Consider the following 11,775-nt stretch of genomic DNA (forward strand, 5'->3'; position numbering starts at 1 on the left):
GTCTCTGCTTCGCTCCAGTTTGCTGGTCTTTGTTTGTCCTTTCTTTGTTGATGACGAACACAAACTTTCTTCTAGAGCAACAAAATCGTTCGATGGCACGAGCGTCATCACTATGACACCCTTTACGGCATTGGTCCTGGCTTTTGTTCACACAGCGCGCGTTCCGGGACTGATTCCAGCAATGTTATTAGGTCCCCAACCCGGGATCAATCCCAGAATCAATCCCAGGTCGTGTTTGCGTTCACACAGAAGGTGTTCTGGCAATTTCCCGGGATCGACTCGCTGTGTGAAAGGGGCTTAAGGCTGCATCAAAAGGTAGCTTCGCATCTGCTGCCATGTTGAATTCATAGAAATAAACAAACTGCTTCAGTGTGTCACATAGATGTCGTCATCGTCTTGCTGCTCCCTCCCCATTCTGTGATTGGTTCCCTACATGAGGCGAAAATCTGGACCATGGTATCCATACTGCCTTTCAGCGTGAATAAAATCGCGCTGCGGGAAGGCAGCATGGGAAACCCAGTCTAGATCTACTAGGGGTGTGGTAAAAAATGGATTCTTAGATGTGACGTGGACGATTCTGAATACCTGAGTATTGTTGCTGACCATGTCCATCCCTTTATGACCATAGTGTCCCCATCCTCTGATGGCTACTTCCAGCAGGATAATGCACGACCATGTCCCAAAGATCATCTCAAACGGGTTTCTTGAACATGACAATAAGTTCACTATAATCAAATGGCCTCTTCAGTCACCAGATCTCAATCTCAACAAGCACCTTCGGGATGTGGTGGAGCCGGAGATTTGCATCATGTATGTGCAGCCAACAAATCTGCAGCAACTGCGTTATATGATTGGCAATAGGGACAAAAATTTTTGCAGAATGTTTCCAGAACCTTGTTGAATTTATGCCACGAAGAATGAAGGCAGTTTTTAGTATGGTATACAACAAAAGTTGCATGCATTCTGATTTGACTGGTTATACTGAGGTTGCTTTGCAAAACATCAGATCTGTATCTGATTAAGGACCACATATGGAAGTGGCCCAAATTGGATTCGAAAAGATCAGATTCCATATGGTTCACACTGTTTTGAAACAAACAGATCTTGGTCTTGTATGAGAAAACTGTTTGATTTGGGCCACTATTGCCTGCAGTCTAAGCATAGCCTAAATTTACCACTAATGTGTGTAAAGTTCTGATGTATAGCACCCTCAAAACATTTGTTCTTTTACAAATATGCAATGATCTGACAATCTCTGAAGATTTCACAGTTTCATTAGTTTTATCTGAACATCTGTGAATCGGTAATTGAGTCCTCATAGTTTTTTATGATTGAGATCTTCCCCAGTGGACAATCCTCTGAAAGGTCAAAATAGCTGAATACTGAAGTCAAGGAAAAATGGGTTTTGGATCTGAAACACATGACAATGAGAATGTTTTAGGGAAGAATTAGACGAAGAGAGAATGGATAAACTCAACACCTTGGCATAAGCACACATTCCTGCGGAATGTCCCGGAAAAGGTGGTCTTGCGTGATCAGTTCACACCCTTTGGCACAGGGACAAAAGAACTCCAGAGACTGTATTCGGTTACAAACCGTGAGTCATTTTTTCCACTGTCATGCTGTCATTCACTGTCCCAGTCTCATAGGAATGTGCTGTTTAAAATACAACTTAAAGTATAGTCTATCCAAAAATGAAAATTCTGTCATTATTTACTGGCCCACATGTCATTCCAAATCATGTCAAAAGTGTGGGAACTTCCATTGTAAGCGATAAGTATAATACATCTCTGTGTAGGCCCTGCTGTCTTCTGAGCCTAAATCATCCAGCTGTGGACTCCTGAAGATGACCATGACATCTCTGACGGCATTGGCCATGCCATCTAACGATGGAGCTACTGAAAGCAGCACTGTGCCACAGGTACACACACACACACACACACAGCTTTAAGGCCCTTTCACACCGGACGCGTAACGAAAAAGCGAAACGAAAAAGCCAATAGTTCGCGTGAGAATAGTTTGCGTCAAAACCATTCACATCAGCCACGACGCGAATTTGCGACGTTCAGAGCTTCAACATTCCAAAACATTCGCGCCGAGGGTGAACACCTGGCTATTGCTCTGTTGCAGGAAAGCAGACCTGATTTTAAGGGAGAAAACATACTATATACTTATTATTATAGCCTACTAGGTGAATAAATATAGATTTTATATTAGATGTCTTTTTTGCAGTGATGTTAACATGATGCTTTACATTGTTATAGGCTTTATAAAAAAAAAAATAAGCACATACCTTCATTAGAAAATAGAGGTCGACCGATATTGGATTTTACCGATAACGATAGCTAGGTTGGGCTGTACTTGCCGATAACCGATTAATCAACCGATAGTTTTTAAAATTGATACTGGATAAAAACAAACATAACACTCCAAGTAAAACAGTGCTGAACTTTATTATAAAAATACAAAAAACTGTATGAACCATGAAAACATGTCAATAAAAGGCATTCTTTCAAACAAACAAAAAATAATAATCTAAATAACAAATTAAACGTTCCAAATGTAACTGTTATTTTTCAAATAATAACTAAATTTGCCATCTGAAAATAATTTAAACAATAAAACATGTCAAATGTGTGTTTCTTTAGCTATAACATGTTGCAAGTCCAATTTGTTAACAATGATTTATTAGCTAGTTTACATGAACTATGTGCATTATGCAATATAAATGTTTACAGCATTAATATTTGAGCAATACAATTTCACCTTGATCATTCATGTTAGTTCATAGAGTTTTAACTATGGTTAACAAATAAAAACCTTAATTTAAAAATGTAGTATGTTAATTAACAAACAATGAACAGCATTTATTAACCTTAGCTAATGTTAATTAATGTGTTAACCAGCGACTGGCAAGTTCGGGGCTTTATTACCGTCGGTGGTTCGGGGGGCTCTGTCTATTATTGGTCCAACCAAATAAAAATGCCAACGGTCCGTGAAGCATAGCCTATATGAGTTGCGTATTTTAGTTCCACTTTCATTTTGTTTGTATTCGCTGCTAGGTAACGTGTAGATAGATCGCTTATTGCTCAGACGCACATCAGTTTGTGATATTTGTTTCCGTCTCACTCCGTCTCTCATGTTCCCACAGACGTTTAATCGCGCTATTCTTGTCACGGATTCATTGACGCGTCAAATTTACCAGTCGCACACTCTCAAAATGTGACTATTTGGTCGCAGTCTGGAGCCCTGTATTTTATAGAACTTAATGAATATTTAATAAAAATAAATATGTATTAAAGTGATGGTGAAAAAAGAACCGAAATCGAATGCTTCTCTGATTCATTTGTTTTTGTCGACTCGGCTGTATGAACATATCAGTTTGCTATCATACGTCTCTAGCTTATATGCGACGTCGCTGCATAATGAATGCATCAAAGTGACAAGCTGGATATAAACTAATGCAAATAGATGGTAACAATTTGTGACATTAAACATTCGGGTCGGACTTAGGTGTATTTTTGTGTCAGTGTTTTAACCGCTTGAGGTATATTGAGGTACCTACTAATGTGCGTCCTCTCAGCCACTCTCGAAGGCAAACAAACATACTGTTGTGCGGTTCTTTCTCTACTAATGCAGCATTTAGTCAACAAATTCATCAGTTTATAATGATATGATAAAATTTCCTGTGTATAGACGAATCCGGCGAAACTACCGGAAGTAAGCGGGGCGCCATTACTGAGCTGTTGCTGGGTAGCGTTGCGCCATTGCCTCCTATTGTTTTAGTTGCAACTTGCGTCCACTGGAATAAACAGCCCGCGATTTACGACTGTCACTAACGTTACAACCTCATCCCTTGTATAATGTCGAGTGGGTAAACAGTTTCCGTTATAAATTGTTTCAATGGTGGCAGTAAAATTTCAATTTTGAAGAGAAAACACTGTGAATACCCCGGGTCGACTGCCCCTGTCTGTTGCTGTACGGTTTACAGATTTCCTGGGCGAGTACAAGACGTGGACATTCGCGTATAATAACAATTATTTAATGACATAAGTAAAAAAAATATATAATAAATATGTGATATAGTGATCAGCAAAATCTCCTCTCTTGCTATTTTTTCTATTCAATTAACATGCTATGGTCATTAAATGGCTTTCTTGAGCTAAATGTAACGTTATGTGACCTTTTTCTCCTGCTGTTCTATTGACCTCTTTCCATGGTTTAAAAACACTAAATGGTCGATATTATGTATACTTTCTAGCTGTAACGTTACCTTACCCTTGCCTGTTGCAATGTGAAAATGAGATAAATAATGGACACAAATGAAAAACATGAATTTGTTTATTTGATTTCATTTATTTATTTATTTATTGTTGCCAAATGGACAGATCTTTTTTATAGTTTCCTCGTTAGCAAACGTTAGCCTAGCTAGCTTGCCAAGCTATTTTCATAAATAACGTTAATCTGTAAGATCGTTTGTACCTTCATCTGTGACTGGAGGCCACTGCAGTCACAGATCAACCCAACAAGTCATTCTGCCTGGCTGTAGCTGTCATCGAGGGTGAGTTCGCGTTATCACCGAGGTTTGTTTACATACCGGTGCATATGTCTATGCCTGTGTAACAGCTCAGTAATGGCGTCGCCACAAGATGGCAGCCTACACAGAACGCTCGTCGGATTCGTCTATATGCAATCAAACAAACACTTTTAGTAAACGGATTGAAGCTCAAATAGACTGAAAAGCCTTGTAAACACCCGGTTGGGCTCTATACGAATGAATGAGCACAACGTTCCTCCAGTCCTTGTTTCAGATTTTCATTCACAGACGACTCGACACACAAGCAATCAGAAGATCCGCTATTGCTGCGGTCACGTTTGTTTCCTTGTACAGTATATGATTGGCTGAAGCCTTTTCTTTCGCCTCAAAAGTAAAAAAAAAAATCGACATCGAAGCGAAAAAAATAAAAGTCGTTTTTTTCGCCGCAGCACATTCGCGTTCAGTGTGGAAGGACTCATTATACAACAGCTGATCAAAAAATAAAACAATCGCGCAAATTATTTGTGTGTTAAAATCTCATCCAGAAAGGACCTTTACTCTGAGGAAACTATGAATTGGATCAGACATGTTTAATGGGACTTTTTTTTTTATTTGTTTTTATGCACATACAGGTCCATGCTCTGAACATCCTGAGGGCTTTGTATCGAGATACACGTCTGGGGGAGAACATTGTGCCGTTTGTGTCAGAGGGCATGCAAGCTGCTATCCTAGGTTTCACTTCTCCTGTGTGGGCCGTGAGTGTATAATAATAATAATAATAATAATCCCTTTTCTCATGTTCTGTCTAGGGATGTCAATTTTCACAAATTCCCATGATCGATCGTCGTTTAAATTTACGATCAATTAATCGATTTATCGTTAGCATTAATGGCAAACAGCATTACAGTATGCAAATGCTGCTCAAAAAGCTATAATTCCTCACCAAATTAATACATTTTGATAATTGATAAATTAAATGAATTATTTAATATATAAATAAAACGACAAATACAATGCAGCGTTGGTGACCGATACGTGCTTGTCAATGAATTCACAACCATTTAATAAAATAGTGTTCTCATGCTATGTAATATGACAGTCCCAAATTAACCATCGTTATTATTAGTCGTGCATTCTGCTTGAGTGGCGCGCGCTGAATGAATAACCGTTGAGCACTTTGTTTTTTTTGTTGTTTTTTTTCTTCGTTTATTTAAAAAAATAAAGTAACACATCCTATTTGATATTAATCAGATATATACTAAATAAACATAATATTACAAAATTATATCTGCACAAAATAACGTGAATGCATAAGTAAACTTAGTTGCGTGCCATTCAGAATGACTCATGTTTTGGTGGACGCGCTCTTCCTGGAACAACGCAACATGGCATCTAAACCCAAACAATTCACGTTTTATTACTATATTGTTCTCTTTATAATCTTGTGTAATATGACCGTATTCCCAGTAGTCATTATTAGTCATGCATTGTGGTTTGAGCTGAGCGCGCTAAAGATCATGTCAATTCTTAACTAAATGCATCCAATATGAGATAAATCAGATATAGATAGGCATACACAAAATAAACTATTACAACTTACATTTGCTCAAAACAAAAGGCTGCAAACTTAGTCATGATGAAGGTGTAAAATAGTCCCAAACAACTCCAGTGTGTGTCATTCAGCGGGACTCAACACTTCACTACACCGGCACGCTCGCTTGCATGTTTCACGGTTGAGCAGCACGCACGATTGATAAGTTTTATCGATTAAATGTATTATCGACAATTAATCATCCTGTCTATGTCTCTTCCTTCACTAACAAAAAAGAAGTTCCATGTTTATTTTGGACATTTTTGGTTAGTCATGAACTGCATTATTTTATAATGTTTCCTGGGGTTCACTTATATTGTTAATGTTTTTTACCACAAAAATGCGTGGTCATAATTTAGAAATTAAATGGTCCTGCCCTGATATTAGCCTCTGATTTGAATGCTCTGAAGGGGCGTTTCTGCTGCGAGACTTTTACTACATCCTTGATCGCTTTCTATATATAATTTGATTTCAGGTTAAATAACAGATTATTTGCATCCTGCTAAGAGAAACAATGTGCAGTTACTGACAATAAATGATTTTGAGACAAAAACATCTGACTGTAGGCCTACATGAATCATTACATACCAGAAATCACTGGTCACTGGTGATTTTGGTTAGACATGTACGCATAATCTTTATATCAAACGATCTGTAACAAAACAATAGTGACTCAGTAAAAACTTCTTTACTTAAATGTTTTGCGCCGATTGGTCCTATCTAATATAGTAGGCACAGCATCGTTTTTAAATTTCAGGGTCTCTGCAAATCCAATGCAGCTACTCTGTTTCTCCACAACCTGGCACTGCGAACATTCTACAGTCTTCAAAGGCATGTTTATCGCTTAGTTGCTCGATCCAATGTTAGCTCAAGTCTGTTATTTACCTACTACTTGTTGTGCTCGGTTTGGGATACTGAACTTTAGGGTTTGTGATGTCACCAACCTGGTAAGAAGCTCATTGTTGTTCCTACCTGCTGTTTGTTTTAGTCCTTAAAAATAGATTTCTGTAAAAGAAAATATCTCCCTTTGCATTGAACTGTGTCGTAACTTTTCAGATGTTGTTAAATACTCAATAAACTGTTTATAGTTTATACTAATGTTGCTCAAACAGCAACATTACATATCTAAAGTTAAAAAAAAAAAAAATCATAATGAAGGATCCCTTTAATCCAAAGCTACTTTTTAAAGTATCATGTAAATAACATGGTTTATGCATATGGTAAATCAGTACCACATCAAATATATTATAACCTTATCTGTTTCTGTGATGATAACTAACCAAAATGTAGCGTACTCCCTCTGAACCAGTTTAAAAAGTAATTTGTTTTCAGTTGCCATTTGGTTTGATACTTTGTATCTAATGTAATGTAATATAATTAGTTTAACTTTAACCATCCAGATGCACATACATACACATGCATTGCATGCACTAAATATATTTCACTTTTTTATGAGAAGGGGGGCTTATGGTATATAATTTCTTTATAAAGAGAATATTGTGTATGTAGTTATACACTAGGTATATAGAGTCGCTCTTTTACCTTTCTCACACTCATTTGTTCTCACGTACACTACCCTGTCAGACCATAGAATTTGCTGAGACACTGACAGGTTAATAATTAAAGTGAAGGAGAACACAAGGGACAGGAGCAGTACGTGCAGTCACACACACACACACACACACACACACAGCTGTGCGGTGGTCCTGGCCGGTTGCCCTGGATTGCTTGCTTTGATCACCTCCACATGGGCGACACGGCTCCTACAGGTCATGGTGGCGACAACTCTAGGTCACATTCCTGTGCTCTCCTCCCTCATACCTGTCTATCTGCCTTTACCTCTCTTTCATACATCTCTCCTCACTTCATTTTCTTATCAGTTCATTCCTTTCGAGTCCTTTTTTTCTCCTCCCATTTATTCCACATACTCTCAGGATGTCAAAAGATCTGCTTCTGTAACCGTTTTCTCTCTTAATGGCAGAGCTCAAGTCAGCAGGCTTTACTGTGGAGAGTACAGTAAGCTTAATCCTTCCCACAATGCAGCAGTCAGACACAGAGAACACACAGTTTTCTTGTAGTCTGTGAGCAATGTTTCTTAAGCTGACATAAAATTGTGATCAAAGTTATGAGCTGGTAATACTGAGGTTTGAAGTTTGGTGTGTACAGCATTACTTTGTCCACATAAGATTGTGATTTGACGGCCTTTTAGTGTTCTTAGAAATCAAGATGTCATCAGACCCTGCAAATCTGGCTTCTTATGTTAAGTTATAACTCCTATGTCTGCGTGCCATTGGCTTTGTTTTTCTTTTACACCCTTGAGCTCCAAGACCAATTTTTGCACTGTAATCGTCTCGAGGGCCATCATCATGTGTTCTGACTCACTATTCTCTCATGTCAAATACATCTCATGTATTAATCCCCTTAGGTCCATTTAAATGGATAGTTCACTCAAAAATGAAAATTCAATCATCATTTTCTCACCGTCATATTGTTCCAAAACTGTATGTATTTATCTCTTCTGTGAATACAGAAGATAATTAAAGAACTTTGGAAGCCAAACAACATTGAAGCTCATTGACTTCCATTGTATGACCATAAAAAAACACTGAGGCATTTTTCAGAATAATTTTAATATATGTGCCAAAGAAAAGAAAAAAAAAGTTAGATTTGGAACAACATAAAGGTGTGTAAATGACTTCAGAATGTCATATTCTTGGGTAAATTAACCTTTTTTTTTAAATGTTTAAAACCAAATATTCTTTTTTTTATCAAGCTATTTCCTAAACAGTGATAACGTGACTGCACCTTAAAAACTATACTTCACAGTAAATGATGAGAGTTTGCATTTTTTGGTATCAGTTTAAACCTCTTATTTAAGAAACTACTTCACAAGTAAAATATGAAACAATAAGGAATAAAGTCTGTCCAGTATTAATCTTTTTTTTTTTTTTTGCTTAAAAAAAGATGATCAAAGACATTAGACTATATAATTGTTTCAGACTAATAACTCATTGCATAGACCTTAGAAAACTGGCTGTAGATATCAATCAGCACCACATAATTAAGATTTTAAGCACTAATTTGTCAAAGGTCAAATGATAAATCTACATGGAAGGAAGGTTTGCTCTGACATGAGTTTCTCCATCCTGTCCTCTTTCTAGGTGAGGAACTCCTCGACTCTCCTGTTTAGCACACTGATTACAAGGATATTCGGGGTGAAGAAGGGAAAAGATGAGCACTCCAAAAAGAACAGGTGGAACTTCAGTTGTTTTATGTACCATTCACAACTACACTTAGATAATTAGAACATTCTAAAACTTTTTAGCAACCAGTTCAGGTTCACTCAACCTGGTCTGTGTTTCAGTAAACATAATAAAATAATGTCTATGATTCATAATGTATGCTTGTGAATGAAAGTACAGTCATTTTTTTTTAATTTAAAATTATTATTAATCAAAATGAGGAGTAATATTATACATTATTAATGTGAGATGTTCTTATTTTTGGCAGACCTTTCCACTGAACAATTAGTTGCACAAACTCTGATGGTCATAGTTCCCTCTCTGCACCAAAACATGTGTGTAGAACTTAATATAGGGAACACTAATCATCCTAATGGTGAAAACAAAAGACACATTTTCATTTGAATTGAAAATAATGAATTTTGAATAATACAAATTTACATTCTTTATTCTTTATTTATTCTTTATTTATTTACAGGGTCAATGCATAAGCAAGTGTAAACGTGCCAGAATTAGCCCAAGAGGCTATTTTTCATCCGTAGACCCTGGACAGAATGTTACACAGTCACCCTAAAAACAGAGACAGAGCATCACACATACTGTATACAAACACACACACAAAAAAAAAAAAAAGAAGTGCTCATAAGTAGGGTTGGGTATCGTTTGAATTTGAACGATTCTGATTCCGATTCCTTGTTTCGATTCCGGTTCCTAACGATTCTCGATTCCGATTCTTTTAAGAGGCAGGGTCAAAAAAGTTTAGCTAACCTTGCTAACCAACGGCCTTTCTGAAGGAAATACTCCTTCTGTAAAAACACTCCTTTTGTCACAAATTTTGCATTTTGCCGAGATTTCGTTATTTTTAGAAAAGTGAAGCCACACTTTGGATCGCCGACGTAAGGTACTCATGTTCGACTTGCGTGGTTATGCCAACACTTCCAGTAGACACTTCTTCATTGGTGTTCAGCGGTTTCTTCTTCCGCTCGGCGGACTGTGAATATCGAAACTAGGAATCGAAATTTTTACTTTTGAACGATTCCGGGAAAAACGAAAAGTTAGTCTCGGTTCCAATCGATACTCGATTCTCGATACCCAACCCTACTCATAAGTCACCATACTTTGACTAAACAAATGATTCAAGTTCAATGGATTATGGTTGATCAGTGATCAAACTGAACATGCTCAGAAGACTGTTAGTTTGACCTTCTTTACCAAAATTGACATCGCCAAAGTCAGTTGTCAATTGTCAAGTTCTTGCTGTTTAATATTTAAGTTGCTCATACTAAATGGCCTAAAAGTTAACTTTTTTTTGTATTGACAACTTTGTCCACATGAAATAGTTCAGTTAACCTTCAAAATAGTGTCTGACAAAATATACGATGTATTTTTTACAGTGTACAGTCTTTTTTTTTACAGTCTGTCCTGTCATCTGTGACTTAATACCTTCACTGTCCCTGCAAAAAAAAGCTTCAGTTTGTGCTCTGCAACCCATTGTACTCATGTAATTTGACTTATTTTCAAATGAGAAACAATGTGAAGTCAGGACTTCATTTTATCCTTCCAAAGTGGCTGTAGCATTGCAGAAAGAAGCCAGGTTGTTGTAGAGGAAAGGTTGAAAAGAGAGACATCAACCAAAAATTCGTTTCAGATGAAAAAGCCGGTTATTACATTGTAATCAAATATTGTTTTAAGACTTGATGCAAGGCGACCATTGGACAGAGGTGGAAGTAACGAATTACAACTTCTCAGATTACTGTAATTAAGTAGTTTTTTTGTGTACTTGTACTTTTATGAGTACATTTTTAAGTAATTTTCCTTGTACTTGAGTACAAATTAAGTTAAGTAATGTACTTCACTACTTTAAAAATCCCATTAATTACAAAGTACTTGTAAAATTTGAATTTAACAATTATTCAAATCTTTGACCAGCATTTTGGTATCCAACGGAAATAACTGATCGTGGGCGGGCCAATAAAAACCCTTGTATTTGGACAAGGAAAATATCCCGGTTTCTGGAGAGCTATTCGTCCTCACACGTCCTTCAGTGTGTATTTTAATGTTATCAAAGAACTTTGCCGTTCGAGACGCTGAATTCATTGAATATTCCGAAGAAATACCAGATGACGAGTGCCCATGACCCCACATGGAGGAGTTGTTCTTATACAAAGGAAGGAAAGGAGACAGCGTGCGTTTTATAGAAACTTTGTTTCTGCAGTGATTTTGGCTTACAAGACTTCAGCCTCTAATCTCAGAAAATACATTATGGTAAATTTATGTGATAGTTCAGTTGTTTTCGTTTTTAAAGTTGGGTAGACCTCACGATAATTTGACTAAAAACATCACTTGAAACATGAGCTTCAGCTTTACTCAGGTGACAAGCACATATACTGTAATAAAGATTTAGC

General features: G+C 37.1%; 1 protein-coding gene across 4 annotated transcripts in view; it reads left to right on the forward strand.

The window, feature by feature from the left end:
• The window catches only part of thada (THADA armadillo repeat containing), a 169,693-nt gene that overhangs the window by 42,375 nt on the left and 115,543 nt on the right, over positions 1-11,775 (forward strand). For all 4 annotated transcript variants that reach the window (XM_039653361.2, XM_089117242.1, XM_089117243.1 and 1 more), the window contains exons 24-26: positions 1,799-1,921; positions 5,170-5,292; positions 9,290-9,381. In XM_039653361.2, the coding sequence (XP_039509295.2) occupies positions 1,799-1,921; positions 5,170-5,292; positions 9,290-9,381 (338 nt within the window). The remainder of the gene's footprint in view (positions 1-1,798; positions 1,922-5,169; positions 5,293-9,289; positions 9,382-11,775) is intronic.

Source organism: Pimephales promelas, chromosome 11, assembly GCF_988280905.1.
Source record: "Pimephales promelas chromosome 11, fPimPro1.hap1.1, whole genome shotgun sequence".
Taxonomy (NCBI): domain Eukaryota; kingdom Metazoa; phylum Chordata; class Actinopteri; order Cypriniformes; family Leuciscidae; genus Pimephales; species Pimephales promelas.